Genomic DNA, 24316 nt, shown 5'->3' with positions numbered 1-24316 from the left:
ATGTTTGCTGAGGGCCATATTTGAATGAAGTCCTAAGCTCAAAGAGAGAGAAATACAGTGGTTTGGTAACAGACGATAAAAGAAAGGGGAAAGGGAACGGGGAAGAAAAAACAAGGTGCTGAACAGGGTTTTGTAATCGCTCTATGGTGGTGTTGTGTCGTCTCCATGGTGACTGGCACAAAGGCTCATGGTTGGCCATTGATGGCCAATTGTATTCTTCACAGCTCTTTTGTTAATTGTTGTCTGCCCAGCTCCCACTTCCTGCTGGGTCCCCGCACAAAGCAAGAAACAGGAGGGATTAGAAATGGCACATCAACTACCCCCAAGCACAATCAACGTCGCTCTACCTCCTTCTCTTCTTCGATCTCTCTTCTTTTCTCCCTCTCTCTTCTCATTGAGCTGCAGCCCTTTTTATCTTATCATCACTGTACGCACTCCCATGACCTGGCTCATTCTTTCCGTCTTTCTTACTTGCAATGAGGTCTTCAGTACTTCAAACACATTGAAAGAGTGTTTCTCCTTCACTCAATGCTTCACGGCCAGCTATTTTCTCCAGAATGATTGTATACAAACACTCTATAGAAAAACTGACATTTTTTAAATGTACTTTTTTCCCTCTTTTAATAGTTATTTGCTTTGGTTTTTGGACTGCCTTCCCTAAAATCAAAAAATGAATTTTAATCACCCTTTAATCCGTAATTGTTCCGTCTCTAAAAATGTATCTATAAGCAAGCTGTTTTACAATAAGGCTAGTTTACACAATAACATTGTTATATCACATCAAGGTGTCCCCCGCCTACGGACCATCATTGGCTGGGATAAGCTCCAGCGCCCCCGCGACCCTTATGAGGATGAGGGGTATGGAAAATAAATCTCTCTCTCTCCCTCTTGCTCGCTCTCTCTCTCTTTATATGAGTTTATGAAAAACCATGCATTATATATCTAATGTTCACAGAAAATTACTGACATTAAAAGCATACTGTAATTCAGCAGCAGAAGTAAATTGGATTTATGTGTGCTGGTCAAAAATGGGCAGCTATTTTCTACACACTTAGTGGCTTGACCATATACAATTATTTCAATGTATAATGCAAATGCACAGCTTTGAAAGTGTGGGTAATTACTGTGTTAGGATGTCTGTGAAAGCTATCATTTTCTTTGTTTTACATCCCCTAGTTCTGTTGGCATTTTCGTTATCATTTTTGAAAAATCTCTTATCTATGTAATGTGTTGCAACTACCAGAGCAGAGTAAACAGTTTTGGTCATGCTGTTAACCACACATTTATTACAGGCTTTAAATCTGTAGTGTCAGCAAACAACTGAATTACAAAACTGGCAAGTTTAACTTGCGCAACCAACCAATAGGTTTCGATTCTGGAAAAAAAATAAGTAAAAATTGAAAAATGAACATAAAAGAAAGAAATAGTGCTTTAAATTGCTAGGAATAAAATATTTCAAATATAATATATAGTAAACTGGCAATCCCAGTCAAGTTTATCAGGAGCTAAATTCAATTCCTCTAGTTTTTTGTCCATCTAGTTTGTCCGAAAATGTTTGCTGAAGTACTTCTTTCTCATATAATGTTTGTATTTCTAAAAAACAACAACTAATCTTTTCTTTTTCCTTCACAACAAATTCACAACTGAACTACAACCGCCTGACTTAAATATCTCATCATCCCAGAGACATGAAAAGTACAAACAGAGAGTTTCATTGCCCTCTACTGGCTAATTCAGAACCTACCGGCAACAATAAGTCAGCAATTCATTAATTTAATTAATCAGCCCTGAGATTTTTTTTAAAAAAAGGTTCCAAGGATCAATGTTTATGCATCCCTAGAATATACTGAACAAATATTATTGTGCTCTGATGACAAATAATGAAGGAGTGGCAATTAATTTAACTATACATCATTGAGACACACAGCCAAAAATCATCCTTAAAGAACAATGCATGTGCGTTCTTGCATATATGAACCAAATTCTGTTTCGATCTATCCACAAATAACAGAAGAGTAGCAATTTTAGTTAGTGACTGAATAAATAATGGCAAATAATTGTCAAATCTTTTGCAAGACGAGTACTTACCAAAATTAACTACGTGCTTATGGCCTCATTGCCTCATCTAGTTTTGTCTCATCTTTTCATAATTTTCACTTTTTTTCTCTCTACTTTTTGAATGCATTAATTTAATCCATAACATTTTCAGCCTTTGTTGTTGCAATGCTATTTTTAGTATATCCACTTAGTCATTTTGGTTGATACCTGGTTATTAGCGGCTAAAAGGCTCTGAAGGATCGAAAATATTAGTTTGAGGATGTGCCAGCTGTGAGAATGTATTGTATGTTTTTCCCTTTTTTATTTTCATGGTCTGTGCAGCAGCCAGGGTCGCATAGAAACTGCTCCTCTCTGTGTGCCTTTGTCAGCCAAATTGAGTTACTTTGCAAAAAAAGAATGAGCAAAAATCTCAGTATCTGGATGTGTGCTTGTCGAGAATATCCCCCAAATTATTGCACATGTATTTGCATTGACTTGCACAACGTAGCCTCACATAACCTTGATGACAAAAATGTTTAACGGGTGATCATTTTACACGATAATGATGACGAGCTAAAAACGTGTCTTGGATGACTTGACGATGATACGATTACCATTTTTCATCTGATGAGACCAAAAGAAAATGTGCCATAGTTAATGTCATATATTTACAATGTATGGCACGTCGGCCTCACAGTGGGGGACCTGGGTTCAAATCCAGGTTTGTCAACCTGTGTGGAGTTTGCACTTTCTCCCCGGGCCTGTGTGGGTTTTCTCCGGGTACTCCGGTTTCCTCTCACATTCCAAGGACATGCATGGTAGGCTGATTGGACACTCTAAATTGCCCCTAGGTATGAGTGTGAGCGTGAATGGTTGTTTGTCTCCTAGTGCCCTGCGATTGGTTGGCCACCAATTCAGGGTGTCCCCCACCTCTGGCCCAAAGTCAGCTGGGACAGGCTCCAGCACCCCCTGACACCCTAGTGAGGATAAAGCGGTTATGAGAAAATGGGATGAGATGAATGCAGGGGTACTACTAATCTGAAGTGGCACCTGAGTTCATCAAACTGATATTTATTCAAAGCTAAGTTGCAACAAATTATTTTAAGATATCATATATACAATATATGCTCTGTTAAATTTTTAAAATGAGCTTTCCACATTTTCGGTGCCCCCCTATCTTGGGGAGGCGAGTCCCATAACTCCATAGAACCAAGTCACGCCCCTGTTTGGCACCATATTTGGACAAAGTGGGACTGGTAATAAATGCAACATTGAACCAAATGGATTCAAAGGAACCTTATCACCAAGAGGTAATGGCATATTGGTGAATGGGATCAGACGGTATTGATGGTTGCCATCGACCCGTTCTCCCAGAGCGTCTTTTACTCACCTCCCCCCACCCATTCTACTAGTCCCCTCAACCTGGAGTCGGTCGGACCCTTGCCCTTTAAGTGGGAGGTGAGCTTGTGTCGCCTTGGACTGGGTGCGAAGTCAGGTTGGTTGCGGATGAGAGGAGGGCGGCCGGTTTAGTTGATCGCGTTTTCTGACAACATTCACGCGCGTCGGTGGCCACGCTGTGACACTGCGAACTCAGCGGTCACTGTCAGGAAACCCACTCCGTAAAAGAATCGGAGAAAACGGGACAGGGACCGAAAAACTCGCGTCATCAACCAAGCCGTTTTTTTTGTTTTGTTGCCAGGTTGGCAACGATTGACAAATTAAGAAGTTTTGTTCGTTTTTTTCTTCGGGAGTTGAAGAACGCACCGGGATTGCCTGGTAAGTGTGCTTTTGATCCCTAATCCACTTTTTTTTGTCAGATCTGATTGAAACATCCTTTGAAATCCATTCATAAAATGAATGAAGTTTTAGTTGTCATTAAAGTGACGATAACGGCTGTTGTCAGTATATTCGAGGTACATGAAGTTTTGGATGATGATCATGATGATGATGTTTAAGTTTGAGTGAATCACTGCACGCCAAAATCAAGATACGTCAGGGCGCTCGTGTTTTGTTTTATTTACTTGTTCGTTTTTAGTACCCTACTTGATTGTTTCTGTTATTACTATAGCTCTTTAAACTTTTAAGAGCTGCATAAAGTACTTATATATCAGAAGCCCCACGCTCAGGGGCGCAGCAACCAAATCGGGGGCGTTGCAAGAATATTTGGGACTTTTAATACAAGACCCCTTTCAAGGTTTCTTACCCAACCTGAAGTCAACTTCAGCTCCCTCCCCCACAACCAGTTCCATTAATTTTAACTAATAGGCATGTTTTAAAATGATTAGGTTCATACCGTCATCACAAATAGTAGTTAATAACAGACACTTATTTTATTATAAGATGGCTGATTGTGGAGAGCTTGGTCATGAGTTCAAATTTTTCACTGACAGCTAGTTTCAGGATTGGTCTTAGTTTGACTTTCTATTTTATTGGATAACTTAATTTTAGTAGTTCTCATCTGATCTAATTTTCTGAACCAGGGTCGCGGGGGGTGCTGGAGCCAATCCCAGCTGTCTCCGGGCCAGAGGCGGGGGACACCCTGAATCGGTGGCCAGCCAATCGCGTGGCACAAGGAGACGGACAAGCATGCACACTCACACCCATACCTAGGGGCAATTTAGAGTGTCCAATCAGCCTAGCATACATGTTTTTGGAATGTGGGAGGAAACCCACGCAGGCGTAGGGAGAACATGCAAACTCCACACAGGTGGACCGACTTGGACTTGAACCCAGGACCCCAGAGCTGTGAGGCTGACACGCTAAACACTCTCTCCACCGGGCCGCCCAGTTTTAGTAGTTCTTTTTTAAATATTCTTCAATTTCAATTGTCTCACTGTGGTCTGTTATAACCTCTGATCAATTGAATGTATTAAAAGGAATCTTCCAATTTAGGAAACCTTTCCGGAATGAATGCCATTCTTTATGCAATGTTTACTATTTCAGTGGGATACTGTACATATTATTGCCCTCATGTTGATCTGACAACAACAACAACGACAATGACACTTACTGTAAGTGACTTTTCCCCCAGCTTAGAGTGCTCTCATGTGTGCGTGTTTTGCATGAAATTAAAATCCCCAAATTAACGGGCTTACTTACTTACATTACTTGTTTGATGTAGTGCAGTGTGGGGAAGTTCAACCTGAAGGATCGAAACAAAGTCAGTGGGCCAGCGTCAAAACATTCAGTAGGGCAAGCTTTCATATACATTTGTAACACTATTATTTGCATTGAGTAACCAATGAATGAATTAATTAATGTCTGTTGGAAGACATGATTTGTGGACTCTTGGACACTTCAACTCAACTGAATGAAATTGACCCTTCAAATCATTATATCATAACATCTATGCAACTCCTCTCCAAAATAATTTCTGCTACTAAAATCTTCCAAACTTTACAAAAGCCCCATAACAACGCTTTGGTACATAATTGCATCCAAAATGTCTGACACGTTGTCAGCAGGCAGCACCACTACAGTACCATTTTCAATCAGCCAACCACCCATACATGTGTTTACACATTATAACATAAGTATTGGTAGCTATGTTTTTTTTCTTCCAAAGTGAATGGGTTCATGCTGGTTACAAGACAGTTGACTAATTGATCCCTGCCTCTGTACCACACTAATGTACATTGAAAACATGGTTAATTATGGGTGTTAAATTAATGTTGAAAAGCTTTTGTTTGAATAATTAAAAATAAACGTGGGAAATCATTACTTTGGTAATTAATAGAGTAATGATTACATACACACCCTTTTTTTAAATGCCAGTGTTAAAATAATGATCAAATTAACGTTCATTCTTCATTTTCTGAACCGATTATCCTCACAAGGGTCATGGGGTTTGCTGGAGCCTATCCCAGCTGACTTTGGGCACCAGGCAGCAGATACCCTGAATTAGTGGCCAGCCAATCGCAGGGCACAAGGAGACGGACAACCATTCACATTCACACTCACACCTGGGGGCAATTTAGTGTTCAAATAGCCTATCCTGCATGTTTTTGGAATGTGAGAGGAAACCAGAGCACCTGAAGAAAACCCATGCAAGCACGGGTAGAACACGTACACTCCACACAGTGAGGACCCACCTGGGATCGAATCCTCGGCCCCAGAACTGTGAGGCCGCCGCGCTAACCACTCGGCCACCTATCAAATTAACAATGACTGTAAAAAAAAAAGTGGATTAGAAGAATGTCACATAAAATCACACAGATGTGACTGTCAATAAAAGCCTTTTTACACCAGAGTCTGCAGAGTGTGAAAGGGTCCAGTGACAACGTGCAAAGAAGTGGGCAACCGTTTACCAGCATGATCAAATTTGGAAGTGCTGAAGTACAACATTTCCGGATGTATATAGCAAGGCTTTTTGTCAGCTGGTACTTAAAGATGTATTTGTTATTGTTGCAAGCCACAGTTTTGGTCATTTTAAGTGGAGACCGAAGCATGGGTTTGATGGTGGCACAGTGTGCATTGTTCGCGCTTTTGTGAAAAGGCCTTAAAGCTTAATTGGTAAATGACACCCCATATTTATTCCTGAATCTTTAATTGTGTTGTATTGGCATTCGTTTTAGTATTTGCACGTTTGCATTCTTTTCCAAAAATTCTTGCGTGTTGTACACTGAACCGTGACCGGACGATTCGCCGACGGACAGTTCGCCGAACGGACGTTTCGCCGAAACGGGATTCGCGTGCTCGCCCCGCCCCCGGATCGTGTGTGTACATGGGCCGAGGTTGAAAAACATGTACACACACGATCCGGGGGTGGGGCGAGCGCGCGAATCCCGTTTCGGCGAAACGTCCGTTCGGCGAACTGTCCGTCGGCCAAATCTCCGTCGGCTAAACGTCTTTCGGCGAATCATCCGAGCACCACACTGAACATATCAACGCCTGTGCCACAAACTAGTTACAAAGTTTGACCCTGGACTTCAGAAAATAAATATGTACTAGGTGCCCATGTCTTATTGAAAAAGCAGAATTTGGTACTAACTTTTCTCCGTTTAATGTGGCCCGACATTTTAAGGGATAGTGTGCCTGAGCCCTGAGAGCAACTGGTTCACTTGAAAGCTCATGCACCTTTGGCCTTTTCAAATAAAAAGTAAAATATTTTTATTTGATGTAGAATAAATATTTGTTTGCTTTTATTTTTGAGGATCATACGGTGAACCTTACAGGAATGCGCAGCAGACCACATGTGGCCTGGGGGCCATACAATGCTGAGGTGAACGGCTGTATTTTGTTTCGTCATATTTGTTCTACTTTGCTATCCAAGCTGCCGACTAGTTGTGCATGTCAGCTGACAGCCTGTTATTCAAATCAACAATGACAGCTGTGGGCAAATATATATGGAACCATTTTTTAATAGATCCGCTAATTTAGTTGTATTTTTACATTATGACAATGGTCGAGATATATATTTTTAGGGCGAAAAAAATAATTTTGGGTTTAGGGGGTTTGAGAATGGCCTGATATGTGTGAGAGTTGAAAACCCAGAGTGTATCTAGTATTTGTGATACACCGAACACTTCCATGAGGTCAGTGCAGCAGACAAAGTTTTTTTTCCTCTTCATCTTTCATCCCAACCTCCTATATCCTTTGGACATTGTTCTCGGAATCCTATTGAACCAGCAGTCCACAGAGAGCCCCCACAATAGGGTATAATTTTGTGTGTGTGTGTCTCTTGCTCGCTCTGACTGGTTCTCTCTCTCTTTCTCTTTTAGTCCTTTAACACAATGTGAGGCCAAGCCAATCAAACAGAACAATGCGTTGTTCACGGAAGCCTTGTGATGCGTTCAAATAAAACCCTCTGACTGCATTGTCTCTCTGAAAGAATTACAAGGAATGTGTAGGTTAAAAACTCATGCTGTCGACTGAGAGATCAGTGCAATGACATTTGACAACTTTATCTATGTGTCACCACTCTAACTGATGGTGTAGTGCCATGGAGTTGCCCTGTTACACACTGGATTGCTTGATAATCGGTAGACATTCACACTTTGAATCTGACGATCCAAGTCCCTGTCCAGGCATAGTATTTCAAGGCAGAAGTACCTCAAAGGTTGTCCCTGTTAATTTTGAATTCAAACAATTACAGTTTTGACTCATTTGATATAAACACTCTAATTGAAACCATAATAATAATGGTTAGCAATACTAATAACACAAAAAAATGATAAGAGCTAACCTTATAAAACAACCACATATTCTCTGCCAACAATCAGCACCACTGTCTGCAATCACAAGGCATTCTTAGGATTCTACTTTACAAAGAACAAACCTCTTGTATGTTTGCCTGGATTCTTTGCCTCACTCTAAATAAAAAAGACACAAAACACACCCTGCTTAAACCCCAAGATGTCATTCACCTATCTCCACTTGCAGTAATGTGGAAACATATTGTTGGGAATAAACCACTTCTTTCAACCAAATTTTGCACACCTTTATGTTACCTCCGGAAGAAACACTAGGATTACATAGTTTGCTAGCTATTGTGTGGTACACTGTCGTGGTCGGTATCTGTCCCTTCTAATAAAAAACAGACAACTAAGAACTCTTTCACATTCGACTGAACCCCAGCAGAAGATATTCATTCATTTGCTGAACCGCTTTATCCTCAGTAGGGTCGCGGGGGGTGCTGGAGCCTATCCCAGCTTACTTCGGGCCAGAGGCGGAGGACACCCTATATCGGTAGTCAACCGATCGCAGGGCACAAGCAGACTGACAGCTATACGCACTCATACCCATGCCTAGTAGAGGCAATTTAGTGTCCAATCAGACTACCATGCATGTTTTTAGAATGTGGGAGGAAACCGGAGTACCTGGAGAAAACACACGCAGGCCCGGGGAGAACATGCAAACTCCACACAGGTGGACCGACCTGGATTTGAACCAAGGACCTCAGAACTATGAGGCCGACGTGCTAACCACTCAAGTCGCCGGGCCGCCCCCAGCAAAAGATACCTATGTCGAAATACCTCGGGCCCTTGGCAAAATTGTATCTGGCTATAACTCATCTTGCGAGTTTGTTAAGATCATATTCCTTAGAAGTGGTTTGAAATATACCCAAACATGTATCTTAATGAACTCTACTATATTGTGATTGATGATTTATAAATGAAAGACTAATGCTCAGCTCTACCCTCTTTAAAGCTTCTAAACATTACTCTGGAGGACGATTGAAATTTTCTTCCATGTTTGATGATCATATTTTTATTCAACGTTCTTTTAATCTAATGAAGCACTTTTTCTAGCTATTCCTGCTAAAATCAAAGACCTTTCCAATGCACGCAAATGAAATACCATGAGCAGTCACTCCTTAGCAGTAGTGACATCAATTTGTGAAGTTTGTAATTTTATGAAATCAATGCTATTAGTGGCAACAATATTGAAAATGGCTAACAGGCATCAGACGTGTATATGTACATGTTTGCACATGCGGATGTGTGTGTGCACGGGTCCTATCATCTCTGTGGGAAGGATGTGTACAAAGCGGGGTATGTATTATTAGGGTAATCAGCAAGCAACTTCAGACATGATCTCTGTCTTATTGGAGATGGTTAAGACCTGTAGTATTAAGTTGTTTGTGGCATGTAGTTAGATAAACCAACACACATAGCCTCCTGTAGTTACTCACTGTGGAGATGAACAGCCTCCCCCCCCGTAGAATCACCTGTTGTGCGCCAAGGTGTTTCCATAGTAACGGTTCTGAGCCCTGGCCCCTTGCCCTGTAAGGCCCTCAACAAACAGACCCCCATCACTCTCAGTTGGAGCGCCATAAAGCACACACATATCCTCGCGTAAACACACACACGTCCTCTCACACTTTGTACACATGTGGGTGCTCATCAGAAGAGCGAGCGAATGTACTGAAGATATAAAGTGTGCTGGGCTAAAGGAGGGAGCAGATTGTGAGAGTCAGGCTTTGTCTCTGCTACCCTCAAGGAGCCGAGTGTAAAAAGAGTGGGGGTTAGAGTGCTTTGTAAAAAAAAAAAAGTGGCCTTCATACACATCCTTTCTTCCATCTCTCTTGTTCTGTCTCTTTATTGGGTGCATGTTTTGTCTTCTCCCCTCATCCTCCTACATCCCATCTTCTCTAAATGCCACTGTAGCTTCTCGCTAGCCATCACAATTGGCGACCTGTTTCATAGGAGGTGAGTGAGGGGGAGAGAGAGAGAGCGCTGGATAGAAAGATGGCTATGGTTTCCACTGTGCTTCATAAAAGAAGACTATAAGAAAGCCATACGACAAGTCTTGATGAGGGTGGCCTAGAGCTATTAACCCATTTTGTATATAGAAACTTCCTTAAGGGGAAAGTTAACTAGCGTGGGAATATTTTAAAGGTGTTTTTTTTCAGGTATGTTATTACATTTGACCTTATTTTATTTTCAGCCTTTCTCTGGAGGAATAAAGTTATTTTCCAAAATACAAATATGCAAACACCAATTTTCATCAGTTGTAATCACAGTATTTTGATCAAATAGAGTTTATTGGATTTAGATTTTAAAAAAGTCCTCTTTTAAATTTAAAGGGCACTTATGTGTTCTTTTCAGGTTGTTTTAGTTTGTAATTGAAGAAAGCCACAGATGCCCAATTGCTTCTCTTTTGTGTGTATTTGTTCATAATTAATTAACAAAGAATGGGTTAGACAGCAGTCTGGACAAGGAAAAACATTTTAATGAAAAGTGTGAAGACACAGGTGCACTAAAGGTCGTGAACAAAAAGCCTCTGGCCCAATTTAATTGCTTAAGTCCATTATCCTTTTTTCATATGAATAATTACAGTAATTAGTCTTGCAACTAAGAAGATGCCAGATAGTGCCATACAAGTAGTTAAACGTGTTCCATAAATTGTTGTTTGTTGATGGAAAATTTAAAATGAATTCCGCATTTCACAGCTGCCGTCTGCTTAACATCAAGCTGTGCACTTATCTTGAGTCGAACACAAAAAGTAGCCCCCAACTTTCCCCACTAATATGTTGTCATTGTTTTTGAACCTAAATACTTAATAGAACTTTTCATTTCAAGTGTACATCTGGTCGCATTTTTTGCATGTAGTGAAATAATCATAGAAAATAAAAGCAAAGGGCATTATTGGTTAGCATTGTTGGTTTACTGTGAATTGATAATTTCCTGGAACTTAATCTCCCTTTTATATGTTGGAGGATCTCTCAAATGGCATTGGCAGTAGTCAAGACAGATTGACTGAAAAAAAAAATGGACCATTTACAAAAGAAACTTAAGTGAAAATGTGAACTCCTATACTGGTGAATGAGAACTGTATTGATACTGTCCTACATAATTCCTATAGGCCAGATGTTGATTTTTTTGTATGCTAGCTTCCATTCGTAACAGGCAAAGTTCCAAATTCTACTCCATTGTGTGATCCACTGAGTTTTGGGCACACCTTATCAAGGTTTAGTGAAAGAAAATTTGATTAGTGAGTAGCTATTCCTGATGAATGTTTTTTTTGGGGAGGACTGTGCACAATAGTTCAATACCCTTGACATCAAAAGGCTAGGAGAATAGGGGGAGAGGGAATGGATGGATGAAAAGAGGAAGGTTTTTGACTTCATCCCAGCGATCTCATTCTCTAATGAGGCCAAGGCAATAATGCACAAAGAATTTGTTCCAAATTGTGTGTGTGTTTGAATGCACGCGTGCCCATAAGTACGTGTTTAGGACATTGTACAATTGCTTTAGATAAAACACATTAACACAGATATTCAAATATTTTCTAGTTTTATGGGTGATTGGGGAATAAAAGTCCAAACTCAAGTGTAATAGAAAATACAGTAATATCAAAAGAAGGTCATTCCTACAAGTAGCCGTTCTTTTTGTAATGACTTTTTATGTATTAAACTATTAACTATTTCTAAATGAAGTAGTGTTTTTTTGTTTGTTTTGTTTTTAGATTAATCCTAACATCAGCAGTCTTATATGCAAATTACCTGCTATGGAATTCCAAAAGAAATGTCAAAGTGATTATTGGTTCTTTACAGGGAGAATTTGCAGCTGTTATTATTAGAGCACTAACAGATATTTTTCTAATGTTTTTAAACATTTATTAATATCTAATTCTGTATCCATATAACAGTCACTGCCATGAAATGCCTTGCTTCAATAAAATGCATTGTTGCCATTTTAAAGGGATTTACAATTTACAATAAGCAGATTGGGAAATTAATGAACAAATAATGACGCAAACAATTAATGAAAATGGAGGAAATTACGAAGGAGTTGTATGCCCAATGCAGATATTTTTGGTTTACATCCGATTCAAAAGTTGTTTTGCCAATACAAATCCAATACTCATATTTTTAGACAAATAAAAATAATGCAAAATATGGAATATAACCAGTAAATCACAATTCTATTTTTGTGTATTAAAAATCCAAAAATGCTCTGTTTACAAGTATTATCTAATGATCTCTTACTATCATTAGGTTTTTAAGAATTTGTCTAAAAATAGCAGTTACCCAATCATAACGAAATAGTGATTGAAGTAGATTTGATGAAGATGAGATGGCTATACAATATATCTAATCAGTACTTTCCCCCTTAGCTCAAGTTTCCTTTTTATTTCGCGGACTTACTTTGTAGGAAATTGGACACTGAAAAACTCTGATACACAAATACAGTACATAGTAGAATAAAATGTACTCATTTAAGATCAGGTTCAACATGAGTAAAGTATATATTAAACAAAAGGAGACCAATGTGGATGTAACCGTGACTTTCATTGTTACAGCTGCAGGCATTGTCTGAAACATAATTACCTTTGACATTCCTCACTGTCAACAATCCAGTAGGACCAACTGAGTAGGTCACTGACATTGTGTGCATACCATTACATTGTGTGACACACAGCCACAGTTTCCCAGAGAGGGCGTGAACAGCACCTGTGACAGCTCGACTTTTCAGCATTTGTGAAACTTGGCTCGAAGACCCAGCAATGACATTTAATATTGGACAAACCACACAGTATCTTAGCAGTTTAAGTGCTATTAATCCCAAATGGAATAATCAATACCTCTGTTCAAGCACCATAGGGGTATGAGTATGCCAAGGCTTTCTTTTGCACTATTATGTCTAATCTCTTCACCTGTAAGTGTAAGAGTAAACATATCAAACTGATAAGACCAATAACAATCATCCATCACACTCAACAACTCTGTGGTGTCATGGTTACAAACAAGAGGAGACAGGAATATGTTGTAGTTGGTTGAATGGGCAGCTATAATTCATCTTTTGTGTTACTTTTGTCACATTCATACGAGTACTGGGTGGTGGAACATATTTCAATACCACTGAGTACTACTCCCCCTATGTTCCAAGGTTTCAACACAATAATTTTCAGTTGTTGAGCAGGTAGTGGCCTAAAAGATGCATGGGTCAAGATAAGAAACCAGAACAATTTGGATGTAAAGGTTACTTTGTGTTTCCTGTTCCTTGCCAATAACCACAAAAAAAGAAAAATGCTTATTCTAGTTGGCTTGTTGAAACTCAATGACAAACAGCTGTTTTACTTTCTCTTTTGTGCTTTAATTTATATCATTTTAACATGGACTAGGTATAATTTTACCAGATTTAAATGCATACTGAGCTGATGCATGAACAAACACGCACACACACACACAAACACACACACTAGGTGTCAAGCCGTGAACCATGGCAGACAGGTGGCTTTGTTCAAAATCACAATGTTGGAGAGGTGAGGGAGGGGCTCTTATCTTTGTTATGTTTTTCGTAGAATGGTGGTGCCTGACTTTTTTTCTTTTTTCTTTTTTAACGTGTTCCCGAGTTGGTCGGCACATTCCGCTGGCATTGTTATCCAGTCTGTTTCCTAAGGCCGGGGGCTTTTGTCAGCCTCTCCACCATTGTCCTTGCTTCCTTTGTTTCCCAGTTTCAACAATGCCTTTTTTCTCCCTCTTTATATATATGTGCACTTTTTGCCCTTGTTTATTCAGTTTGTTTTGTTCTTTTGTCTGCTGTTTTTTTGTCTTTCTTCCCCATTGCAGAAATGGAAAATATTACCGTTTAGACAATACCTCGAAACTCTTTTTTGCTCTGTTTGGTTAAAAAAATATCTCTCTTAATGACTTCACCACCAGTGAGTTGTGTACTTTCTATCTTGCTTTGCCTCATATTACTCACACAATCAAACAATTGGTTGGTAATAAAACACTCAATTAACCTTTTACTGAGCCTCCAGCGCAGTGTACATACATACCCTCCCACACACACGCATTTACGAACTAGGTTGTTAGTTACGGTATTTGTCACGGATATTAAAAATAGCACACTCAGTTTGCAGTCAGTTGATAAATCCTTCTCTTTTGTAAAGTATAATTGTCATTGTTCCTTTGAAGAAGTTAGGCATCAAAGCAAATGTCAATGAAACATTCATTGGAATCACAGGTATAATTATGTGTGTTCTCAAAGGAATGGTTGAGCCTAGCCCTAAAGTGCTGCACCTCCCCAATGTGGATAGCAGCATGGCATGTGCTGGTGTCAAAGTAGAACAAGACATCAGTAAAGGACCTGAGCTCATTTCCAATCCAGAATCTGCTCTGAAGATGTCTCCCCCTCGTGACTGGGTGGGGAACCACTCACTGGTAGCCCCTCAACTTACACCGCCACTGTCCTGTTCGCCTTTGGTAAGTACGACAATTTAGTTACCTATATGGAATGGTAGATTTCTGACACACCGTACATTTTTAAACGCTTTGGATTAAGGGGTGTCAAAGTGCTAATTCGTCTTTGAAAGGTTTTGGAGCACCAGGTCTAACTGCCCTTTTAAATTTTTTAAAAAAAATTGAATTGTCTAATGCTACAGTGATAATTGAAAGTCCATGAAGAATTAAAGCTAATCAAACATAAGGCAATGATAATCAAAATAAGCCTAAAATGCATTTTAAATAATAATTCTATTTCCAAAGGGAAAAAAATACTAACATCTACGTACTTGGTTTTGTTTGAAATACTAATTGCTCGCTAAGCCTAATAACTTAACTAGACCAAAATCTTCATTTTTTTTCTTCAAAAGCAATTCAGAAGTTAAATTGTCGAACTGTTTTCGATCATTGTTCTACTGGAGCTAAGTATTCTTTGTGTGACTAACACACGAGAAATTCTAACATTTGACGTGCCTTTCTTGACAGGAGCATTCTCCAGGTAAGGAGTTACTGCACATACAAAGCCAGATGATAGTCAAGGAGATCCCGCTACAGGATCCAAAAGTGCAGTCCAAGGAAGGTCGGTTTGAATTTTTTAATGTGTCTTTAAATCAAGTTAAATAAAATTTACTAGCGGCTTCGGCAACAAATAATAGTAAATAAACATTAAAAAATGAACGATAAAATAATTAAAGTATATATTAGAAATGCAAATCTATAATACACAAAGCATGTGTGGTCATGATCATCTGATAGTTTTGACAGTGTATTCCCTATTCTCATTATTGTATTGAATTTATTGTTTTGGCTAATTGGTAACAATAAATTCCAGCAACCTGCCTATGATACTGCACAAAATGGGCATTCCAGAAAATTGCCTCGCTGTTATGCAAAGTTCACTTCGTCAAAGTCCCCAAAGTGTATAACTTTCTTTTTACTGTCTCGACTTAACCACCAGGAAACCCAGAGTCTCTGGCAGAGAAAGAGCTCCAGTTGTTGATGATGATCAATCAACTGAGTGGACTTCGGGAACAGCTCCTGGGTGCCCACTCTGAGCAGAGGAACATGGCTGCTTTGCTCCTGGAGAAACAGCAGCAGCAAATGGAGCTGGCCCGACAGCAGCAAGAACAGGTAGACTGTTATCAGTCATATGACAGTCACATATCGGGACTAAATATGGTATGAAAAATGATTCAGGGGGGAAAAAACATGCCAAATTTAAGTACCTATTCAGGCAACAAAAATAGGCCTCAATGCATGTGAGTGTATGGCATTGTTCGTACTTAAAAACGACACCGTTTTAGCACCTGATTAAGATCCTGATCCTGCTCACTCTACACACTAGTCACTGTGTGATACATACAATGTGATTTGTGTGTATTTGCGTGTAACAAGCACACGTATTGTGTCTCAGATTGCTAAACAACAACAGCAGCTGATCCAGCAGCAGCACAAGATCAACCTTCTTCAGCAGCAGATTCAGGTCAGCTAAAACACATTCACAAATACATTGAATGTTTTGTTTTTGTTTTTTTCCCCCAAAAAGTTAAGTCATGCCAAAAATGTCTTCATCCCAGCAGGTCAACATGCCCTACGTGATGATCCCTGCTTTCCACCCCAACGCCCAATCTCTTACTGTCCCCTCAGACACACAGATGACTTTGCCATTGCAGCCAATCCCATGCAAGCCAGGTGAGTCAGCATTTTGCTTATGGTACAGAGTTATGAATTAAAGTGGAAAAAGCGCTAGGCAACAAACAGTTAGCTTAGATACGATCCAGCACCCCCGCGAAGATAAGTCGTAGGAAAAATAACTTGAAATGGTATATTGTACGGAAATGTCTGTTATATTAAAACCTTTATCAATAAAGAGAAGGCAGCCACCATGTGACCTTCTTTTTAATTAAACTTGTTGGCGTGACTGCCGCCTATTGCAAAGGTTGTGGTTTTCTACATCGTTGCAAAACATGGCTATTAAGTTAATTGAAGAGTCTAAATTGTCCTTAATAAAAACGAGTAGGCGGCCGAGTGTTTAGCGTCTCGGCCTCACAGTTCTGAGATCAAGGGTTCGATCCCAGGTCAGTCCATCTGTGTGGAGTTTGCATGTTCTCCCTGTGCTTACGTTGGTTTTCTTTGGGTACTCCAGTTACCTCCCACATTTAAAAAAAAATTGCCCCTAGGTATGAGTGTGAGTGCGAATGGTTGTCCGTCTCATTGCGTCCTGAGATTGGATGGCCACCAATTCAGGCGACTGAAAATAACAATTGTATAACAGTTTCAGATTTTGTTGTCGTTTAGCAATACAATTACTATTGTTAATTATCTGCTTGGCTTCTTTTTCTTTAACAAGTGCGCTTTTACACTTTTTTTTTATACTTTTATGTCTTTTTCATTTAGCACACAAATGATTGAAAGCGTCATTAATGTTAAGAATTATATAGGCATATTTGTACACACCTCAAGGTCTTTTTCGTGGAACAAATACATCCTTTGAACCACAAAGATGCAAGAAGTGTGCTTGATTGTCTTGTTCACAAATTGATGCAATGCTAACGTGTATTTTTGCTACTGTTTTCACATTTTTTTCCTGGACTGAGACTGACCTTTTCTTCTCAGTCTGTTCAAACCTATAGGCCATAAGGTTAGACTGCCGAATGCAGTGTTGAATAGCTATGCGCTGTCATTCTTTATTTTAAAAATTGTGTGTGAATTGGCTACTGCATATTGGAACAAGATTGTATCCATGTTTTGTGAACAAGTTCAGAGGTGAAGGCTTTTCTCTAAACGTGTTTTGATGAGCAGAAAAAAAGTATTTTCTTTTTTTTTAGACCACCATACCTTTCTGATATAGCCATTTTACACTTGTTCTTCAAAACTTTTCTTGCATGTGAATGTAAAATAAACACCGCTTGTCTACATCAGGGTCATGGGGTGCTGGTGCCTATTTCAGTCATAAGGCACACATAGAGACAGGCAACCATTGGCACTCACAATCACACGGGGACCAAGTGGGAATTGATCCCACGCTGCCTGCCCCGAATTCAGGTGGAAGAACCACTACCCCATCGAGTAAATCAATTCAGTTTTTAGTTCACATTTAATAATAGACTTTAAAGTGAATACTCTATCAAAGCTTTTTTGTTATATTCTCAAATAACACCGTGTTTTTTTTTGTTTACACACTTCTTTTATCTTCTTTACATGGCCCTTAGCCTTTGTGCTTTTCATTCGCCAATAAATTGAATTGAATTGAATTGAAAATACAATCCGCGTTGGTCTACTGGTGATTTTATGGACCAGTACATTATTTTTGGGTACCTAAATACATAAAGGGTTATAAAATGCTTATAAAATAATAATGATAGATGAATGTACTGAAACATCTAATCTAACTAATGTACACTGTATGTTGCATGTATGTATTTACAGGTTAGTATATGGAAAATGTTTTCTAGTAGCATGTTAGTATGTTTTAATTTGAATCTATTTCTTTCATGCTTCGCCATTAAAAAAAATTCCAGCTGTGGACTATCCCATGCAGTTGCTATCGACGCCTGTCAAGAGAAGCACTGGTTCCAGCCGACAGGTATTGAAAATGCTGCTATTTAGTATGTTCCTTTTAGTAATGCTTTCATGATTTAGAACAGGGGTGTCAAAACCGGTCCTCAAACGGCCGCAGTGGGTGCAGGTTTTCATTCCAACTCAACAAGAGGATACCTTTTGCAAGTGTAATCGGTTAATTAAAGTCAGGTGCTACTTATTTTAGAAGACACCTGATTGGTTAACATGTCGGCACTGGATTGGTTGGAACAAAGACCAGGACCCACTGTGGCCCTCGGCGGAATCGGTTTGACACTCCTGATTTAGAATATTTTCTTTTTTTTTAACTGTCTATCCAAGCCAATGGCTCTTCCTATTCAAGTTACTACAAGTTTTTTTTTGTAATTCTCAAACAGAACACTCCTAGTTTTCAAAGCTTTACCCCTTTTGTGCAGTTTCTGTTCATGCGTGTGTTCTCAAGTTTTAGACCGATTACCAAAGCTCCTTAAACAAAAGAGGAAAAATGAAAAGAAAGTATAAAGAGGGTGACAAATACGCTGTGACTTGCCTTAATGACGCAAAAGAAGCATAGAATGTACACAGGTTTAAGGATTGGCACTACAGAGGATACATTTCTAATCCAACTACATTCCCCCACAGATCATATAGGGTAGTTTCTCCAGAAGGTTAAGACTATTCAGCTCGTAACTGTCACATGTTATTAACATTGTCATGTTCGTGAAATCTGTGTTTTAAGACGCCAGTTCTGGAATTTTTCAAAAAGCCCTTGTACACATCCTCACTGTATAAGCATTTATCTGTTCTCATTCTTGGGTTAGGAAACAGGTCAGCCCTTGAACCTGACATCCAAGCCTAAAGGAATGGAGCTGGGGAAAGCCCCCAGTCCAAAGTGTATGCAGATGGGCTCAGTAGTGGTCCAGGGCGCCTACAGACACAGAGATATGCCGAAGGAGGTGTCCGGCAGCCCGCCTCGATCTGCCCTCAGTGAGTCATGAGTTAATTTGCTATCAAACAAGTATCTTTTGTATCTTAAATATAGTTTGTTAGATGTAATTTTTACTCAACAGAACTTTTCATTTGTTTAAAGCGTTATTCAGAGACAATGATGTGGTCACACAAGCCATTCACGATGCCCAGCAGCTACTGAGAAGTCACAATGCCGGAGTCCAAGACAAAGAGAGAGAACGAGAAACCATCAGAAAACTGGTCAGCAAATCTCCAAAAGAAATACTATGATTCTTTATTCTTATTCTTTTCATCTTCTGGCCATAGCCAACCCCCACAGCCCACATTTCATTCCAGCTTCAAACTGTCCATAGAGGTTTAGATGTTAACGTTTCACAGGCACTAAACCTGTATTTCAAGCTTAAATGTACCATTAATTGTTAAAATTTGATGAAACTGTAGTTTTGGTTCTCATTTTTAGACGTGGCTCAATTATTGGTCTCAGTCTTGTTCTAAAGCCACAGCTGTTGTCCCACAAAGGCCTGAGTGTGGCATTGACGTAGCCACCTGCCTCCTTTTTGTCTACTGTTTCATTGTTGGGTTAACGCCCGCTCCTCCTCTTCTACAAAGTGATTCCGGTCCACCTTTGCTTCTGGATGGCGGCAAGCTTTTATTTATTGTCTCTGAGTGTTTTGGAATAATAGATTAATTGCTCAGCGGTGAAAGGTAGAATGTTGTGTTAAACTTCGCCCGTTAGACTATTGCAATTGGAATTCAAGTCCATAATTATTTTTTCCAGTTCCAAGAGTTTGTTTCCATTCCTTGCAGGAGTGCAAATATCATCCGCGCAGTGACCGAAGTGTTCATTCTGAGCAAGGCGACGACCAACACACATTGCTGTCCATTGACGACCACCTCAGTGACTCTGAGAGTAAGTGTAACCAAAGCAGTCTGGCTTTCAGTAAACACTTGTAGAAGCCATCCTGCAGTGATTCTTAAAGTGCATTATGAGTACCACTGGTGCTACACTAACAAGGCACTGAATTGAACCTATTAATTATGCGTAATGTTACGTTATTCAACTTATTTTTGCAATGTATTTTTAATCATTATTTAAATGCAGTCGTTTTCCTCTCAGCCATCGCCAACTTCACTATGCACTCACCCTTATTTCTGTTAGTTCAGGTGCAGCCCTATCCAGACTTGTTTATTTATTTACAAGCGTCACCAAAACAAGCATGTTCCACAGGGGTCCACACCACCCTCTTGAACCAAATGGTTTTGTGATGTTTATCTTTCCTGGCTTAACTCTCTCTCTCTCTCTCTTCGTTTTATAGGTACTCTACATGTTCCAGCCAGCTACTCTGAGGTCCGCCCGCCTCCGTCCTCAGGACACATCAAGAGACCCATGAATGCCTTTATGGTTTGGGCCAAGGATGAGCGCAGGAGAATACTGCAGGCCTTTCCTGATATGCACAACTCCTCCATCAGCAAGATACTGGGTGAGCCCACCATGGGTTAGGGGTGGGTTGCACTCTGACACACTACCTTGCTCATACATGCCGGGTATCAATAACCTTTTTCTACTCTTCCCACAAAATGATGGTCCCCAAAGCCAACACATCAGCCACGATAAATATATATCTGGGGTGGGGGGTATTTTATCATGAACTGAGAACAGTATACGCTATAGTAATAACTATAAAATGGAGAACAACAAAATAGGTGTCTATAACTGTATTTACAGTTAATTATAGCCGAAATGACACCGACTTTCTTCCTCATTGGGCTCGTGTTTGTTTTAAGGTTCCCGGTGGAAGTCCATGTCCAACCAGGAGAAGCAGCCTTACTATGAAGAGCAAGCTAGGTTGAGCAGGCAGCATTTGGAGCGCTATCCAGACTACAAATACAAACCCCGGCCCAAGCGCACCTGTATTGTGGAGGGACGAAGGTTGAGGGTGGGCGAATACAAGGCCATGATGAAAAACCGCCGACAGGAACAAAGGACAACCTACACCAGGAGGTAGACATACTTGACGCAGTTAACAAAAATACATTGAGGGAAATAGTACTGACATGCAGTACACCGAGTTATGAAGTCCTTTTGGAATTGTACATGACTCACTTAAATGAGCCGTGTAGATTTGGACATGTACAAACACAATGCATGTAAAGACAGCAATTATCTTTAGAGGTACAATCTTCAATTATTAATAATTATCATTGAGGGAGTGGCTACTTACAGTCTAAATATATGGCGTGTTATCCAACCATAAGAGAAATTGGCTCACATAAAACTTGAATGATTGCCAAATTTGACTTACAAAAGACAAAATTAATCCTTTTTTGTCTCTTCATGAGAGACATGACTACAATTGCATTAATGTTTGTTTTCAGAGGTTCAAATTTATGTTTTAGTTTGAGAGAAAAAAGTTTTCGAATAAAGAAAACATTCTTGTCTGTTTAGTCCAACAGAACCGCAGCCGATCCATTATTCGCACAATGATGCCTCGTACCCAGCTGACAGTTGCGGCAGCTCTGTTTCCGTGTCAACCATGTCTTTTCACTCCTCCCTCCTGGAACATTATCTTCCTCAACCTCAGCCTACATCGCATCGAATTGAGACCCCGGCCACAACCGCTCCTTTGGACCGGGTGAGACAAATGGACAGAGAACGAGGGCAGTCAATGTACAGCGAAGGAGAGGAAAGTGAAGGAGCGGATAGGAGTGAGGGGGAACTTGTGCTTCTGACAGATTGAAAAGAATAAATCAGAGATAAAAAGAAGTCATTTTAAAAAAATGGAATTTGGGGAAACTGAATTTACTTGGGGCAGCCCGGCGGCTGAGTGGTTAGCGCATTGGCCTCACAGTGGGGGACCTGGGTGCAAATCCAGGTCGGTCCACCTGTGTGGAGTTTGCCCCCCCCCCCCCCCCAGGCCTACGTGGGTTTTCTCCGGGTACTCCGGACATGCATTCGTAGGCTGATTGGACACTCTAAATTGCCCCTAGGTATGAGTGTGAGCGTGAATGGTTGTTTATCTCTTTGTGCCCTGCGATTGGCTAGCCACCAATTCAGGGTGTCCCCTGCCTCTGGCCCAAAGTCAGCTGGGATAGGCTCCAGCACCCCCCACGACCCTAGTGAGGATAAAGCGGTTCAGATAATGAGATGAGAATTTACTTGTAAATTATCCCCAGTGACACAACCAATGCACATAAAGTCAAGCTCTTATCTAACTCATCACATGAAAAAAAAGTCTACAAACACTCCTAGTTAAAGTCAAGCAATGTTAAATTATAATATATAAGGTACAGTCAAGTCTTGCACCAAAGTTTAGGGTCAATAAGGTTACGGATGCTCCATGAAAAAGACAATCCATGGTTAGGATATGATCAGCTTCTTCATAGGCCACTACCGCCTACTGCTGCTTAACTTGGGTTCTCACAAGATACACCAAGCTTTTATTTTCTCTCTCTAGTTACTATAAAATGACCTTATTTTAAAAATTTATGCTGTGGGCTAAATTTTTGGCTTTGCCCATTTTTTAAATACTTCCGTGTTCACTTCTTGACTGTTTTGTTTGCACATTTGATGTATTTCTAGGTATGTTTACAGCAAGGGTGCCCAACTCCAGTCCTCGAGGGCTCCTAAACATTCTTTTTTCCAAATCTCCCTTCACCATCACAACTGAATCAAATAATCAGGATCATCATCAAAATACTTACCGAGTTGATCATTTGATTCGGGTTTGGCAAAGGAGGGAGATTTGGAAAACAGACAGCATAGGGCCCCCAAGGACCGGAGTTGGTCACCCCTGGTTTATAGTTTGTGTATTTGTACATATTCTGTATTTACATATTTTTATATTACCTCTTACATCGGATTTATAATATTGTGGCGCCACCATCTGCACTTCTTAAGACTGCTGGAAAGAGTTTACAATTCAAAGTTCTGTTCGGTGTTAGATTGTTCAGTCTTACTTTGGTGTATAGTTCCATTTTGTTAGGATTTTATGAAACACCTGTTTCATTCATTATTCATAGACATCCATAACAAATATACACAATAACAAAAATCAATTAATGGTTATGAAATGAGCAAAATGGTCCATCTAGCATGTCAAGCGATGAGGTTCAAGGTCTTACATTCCGAAACATGCATGTTGTTCATTGGAGACTCCAAATTGTAAATGTTTGTTTATGTGTGATTTGAGATTGACTGGTGAACAGTTCAGCTGAAAAATATTCCAGATGTTTGGTTTGGAAAAGCAGTCTATAAAATAAAGGTATGGTTGTGAAATAATATGGGAACAATGCAAAATGTCTATTGTATCATTATTATAAGGGGGCAGGTATCAGCCATTTTCTCAATGCTTATTATTATACTGTTGCTATATTGAATTATTCCGGGAACCAAATCTGGACTATTTTTTTTAAATCTTTGTAAAATGTATGTGCATTGTCAGCTGTAAGAGTTTTTCATCTGAAAAAGTTTGTTTCTATTCCTCTGTAAGTAGTTTATGTAAAAGTGATACAAATGTTCAGAATACAAAAGTGGCTGTATCATTCTAAGCATTTCAAATTTAATGCTGGAGACACCACAATTTTTTAATCATTATGATTACCCAACATCAAAAGAGTGGGTTTAATTTCCCATCAGCTATCTTCAAGATCTAACTAATCAAGAGGGGTAACCTTAGGGCTGAGGATGCTGTATAAAAACAAGTGGACATCAAAGGAATACTGTATTGTCAATATTTTATTTGAGAGGAGGCACTGATTTATATACCCCTGCTGATGTACATATAGAAAGATACTTTATTTTGTTTTATAAGAGCCTGTGTAATTTAAAAGTGAACATTTGTTTTGTGGGGTTCTATTCTCTTGAAAATAAACATAAATGCATTTTGCTCGACCTACTTTTTTGTGCTTATGTGTAAGGCATACTGTACTGCATGTTTTGGTATAATTGAAGTAAGTCCAAGGTCAAATACTGTACAAGAAAGTATAGAAAATGAAAGAACACTAAGTTCAAACAATCACACATTTTAAGAGAAGCTAACCACTACATTTCTGACGATATGTGTGCGTCTGTCTCCCCCT

General features: G+C 39.7%; 1 protein-coding gene across 3 annotated transcripts; it reads left to right on the top strand.

Annotated features, from left to right (window-relative positions):
• Positions 1-3521: 3521 nt before the first annotated feature.
• sox13 (SRY-box transcription factor 13) lies at positions 3522-24132 on the top strand. 3 transcript variants are annotated; one of them, XM_077602990.1, is made up of 14 exons: positions 3522-3813; positions 4981-5048; positions 14478-14692; positions 15197-15290; positions 15669-15841; positions 16125-16193; positions 16288-16402; positions 18232-18296; positions 19090-19255; positions 19359-19477; positions 20045-20147; positions 20554-20718; positions 21023-21239; positions 21684-24132. In XM_077602990.1, the coding sequence occupies exons 3-14, from the start codon at positions 14480-14482 to the stop codon at positions 21973-21975; spliced, it is 1791 nt and encodes a 596-aa protein (XP_077459116.1). In that variant the 5' UTR covers positions 3522-3813; positions 4981-5048; positions 14478-14479; the 3' UTR covers positions 21976-24132. The 3 variants fall into 3 exon arrangements, with proteins under 3 accessions (XP_077459116.1, XP_077459118.1, XP_077459115.1); XM_077602992.1 differs by lacking the exon at positions 4981-5048 and having other exon boundaries at positions 16291-16402; XM_077602989.1 differs by lacking the exon at positions 4981-5048.
• The last annotated feature ends 184 nt before the right edge of the window (positions 24133-24316 follow it).

This window comes from Stigmatopora argus, chromosome 6 (assembly GCF_051989625.1).
Source record: "Stigmatopora argus isolate UIUO_Sarg chromosome 6, RoL_Sarg_1.0, whole genome shotgun sequence".
NCBI lineage: Eukaryota > Metazoa > Chordata > Actinopteri > Syngnathiformes > Syngnathidae > Stigmatopora > Stigmatopora argus.
The sequence above is the reverse complement of the archived record's forward strand: the minus strand, read 5'-3'. Positions and strand labels throughout refer to the sequence as shown.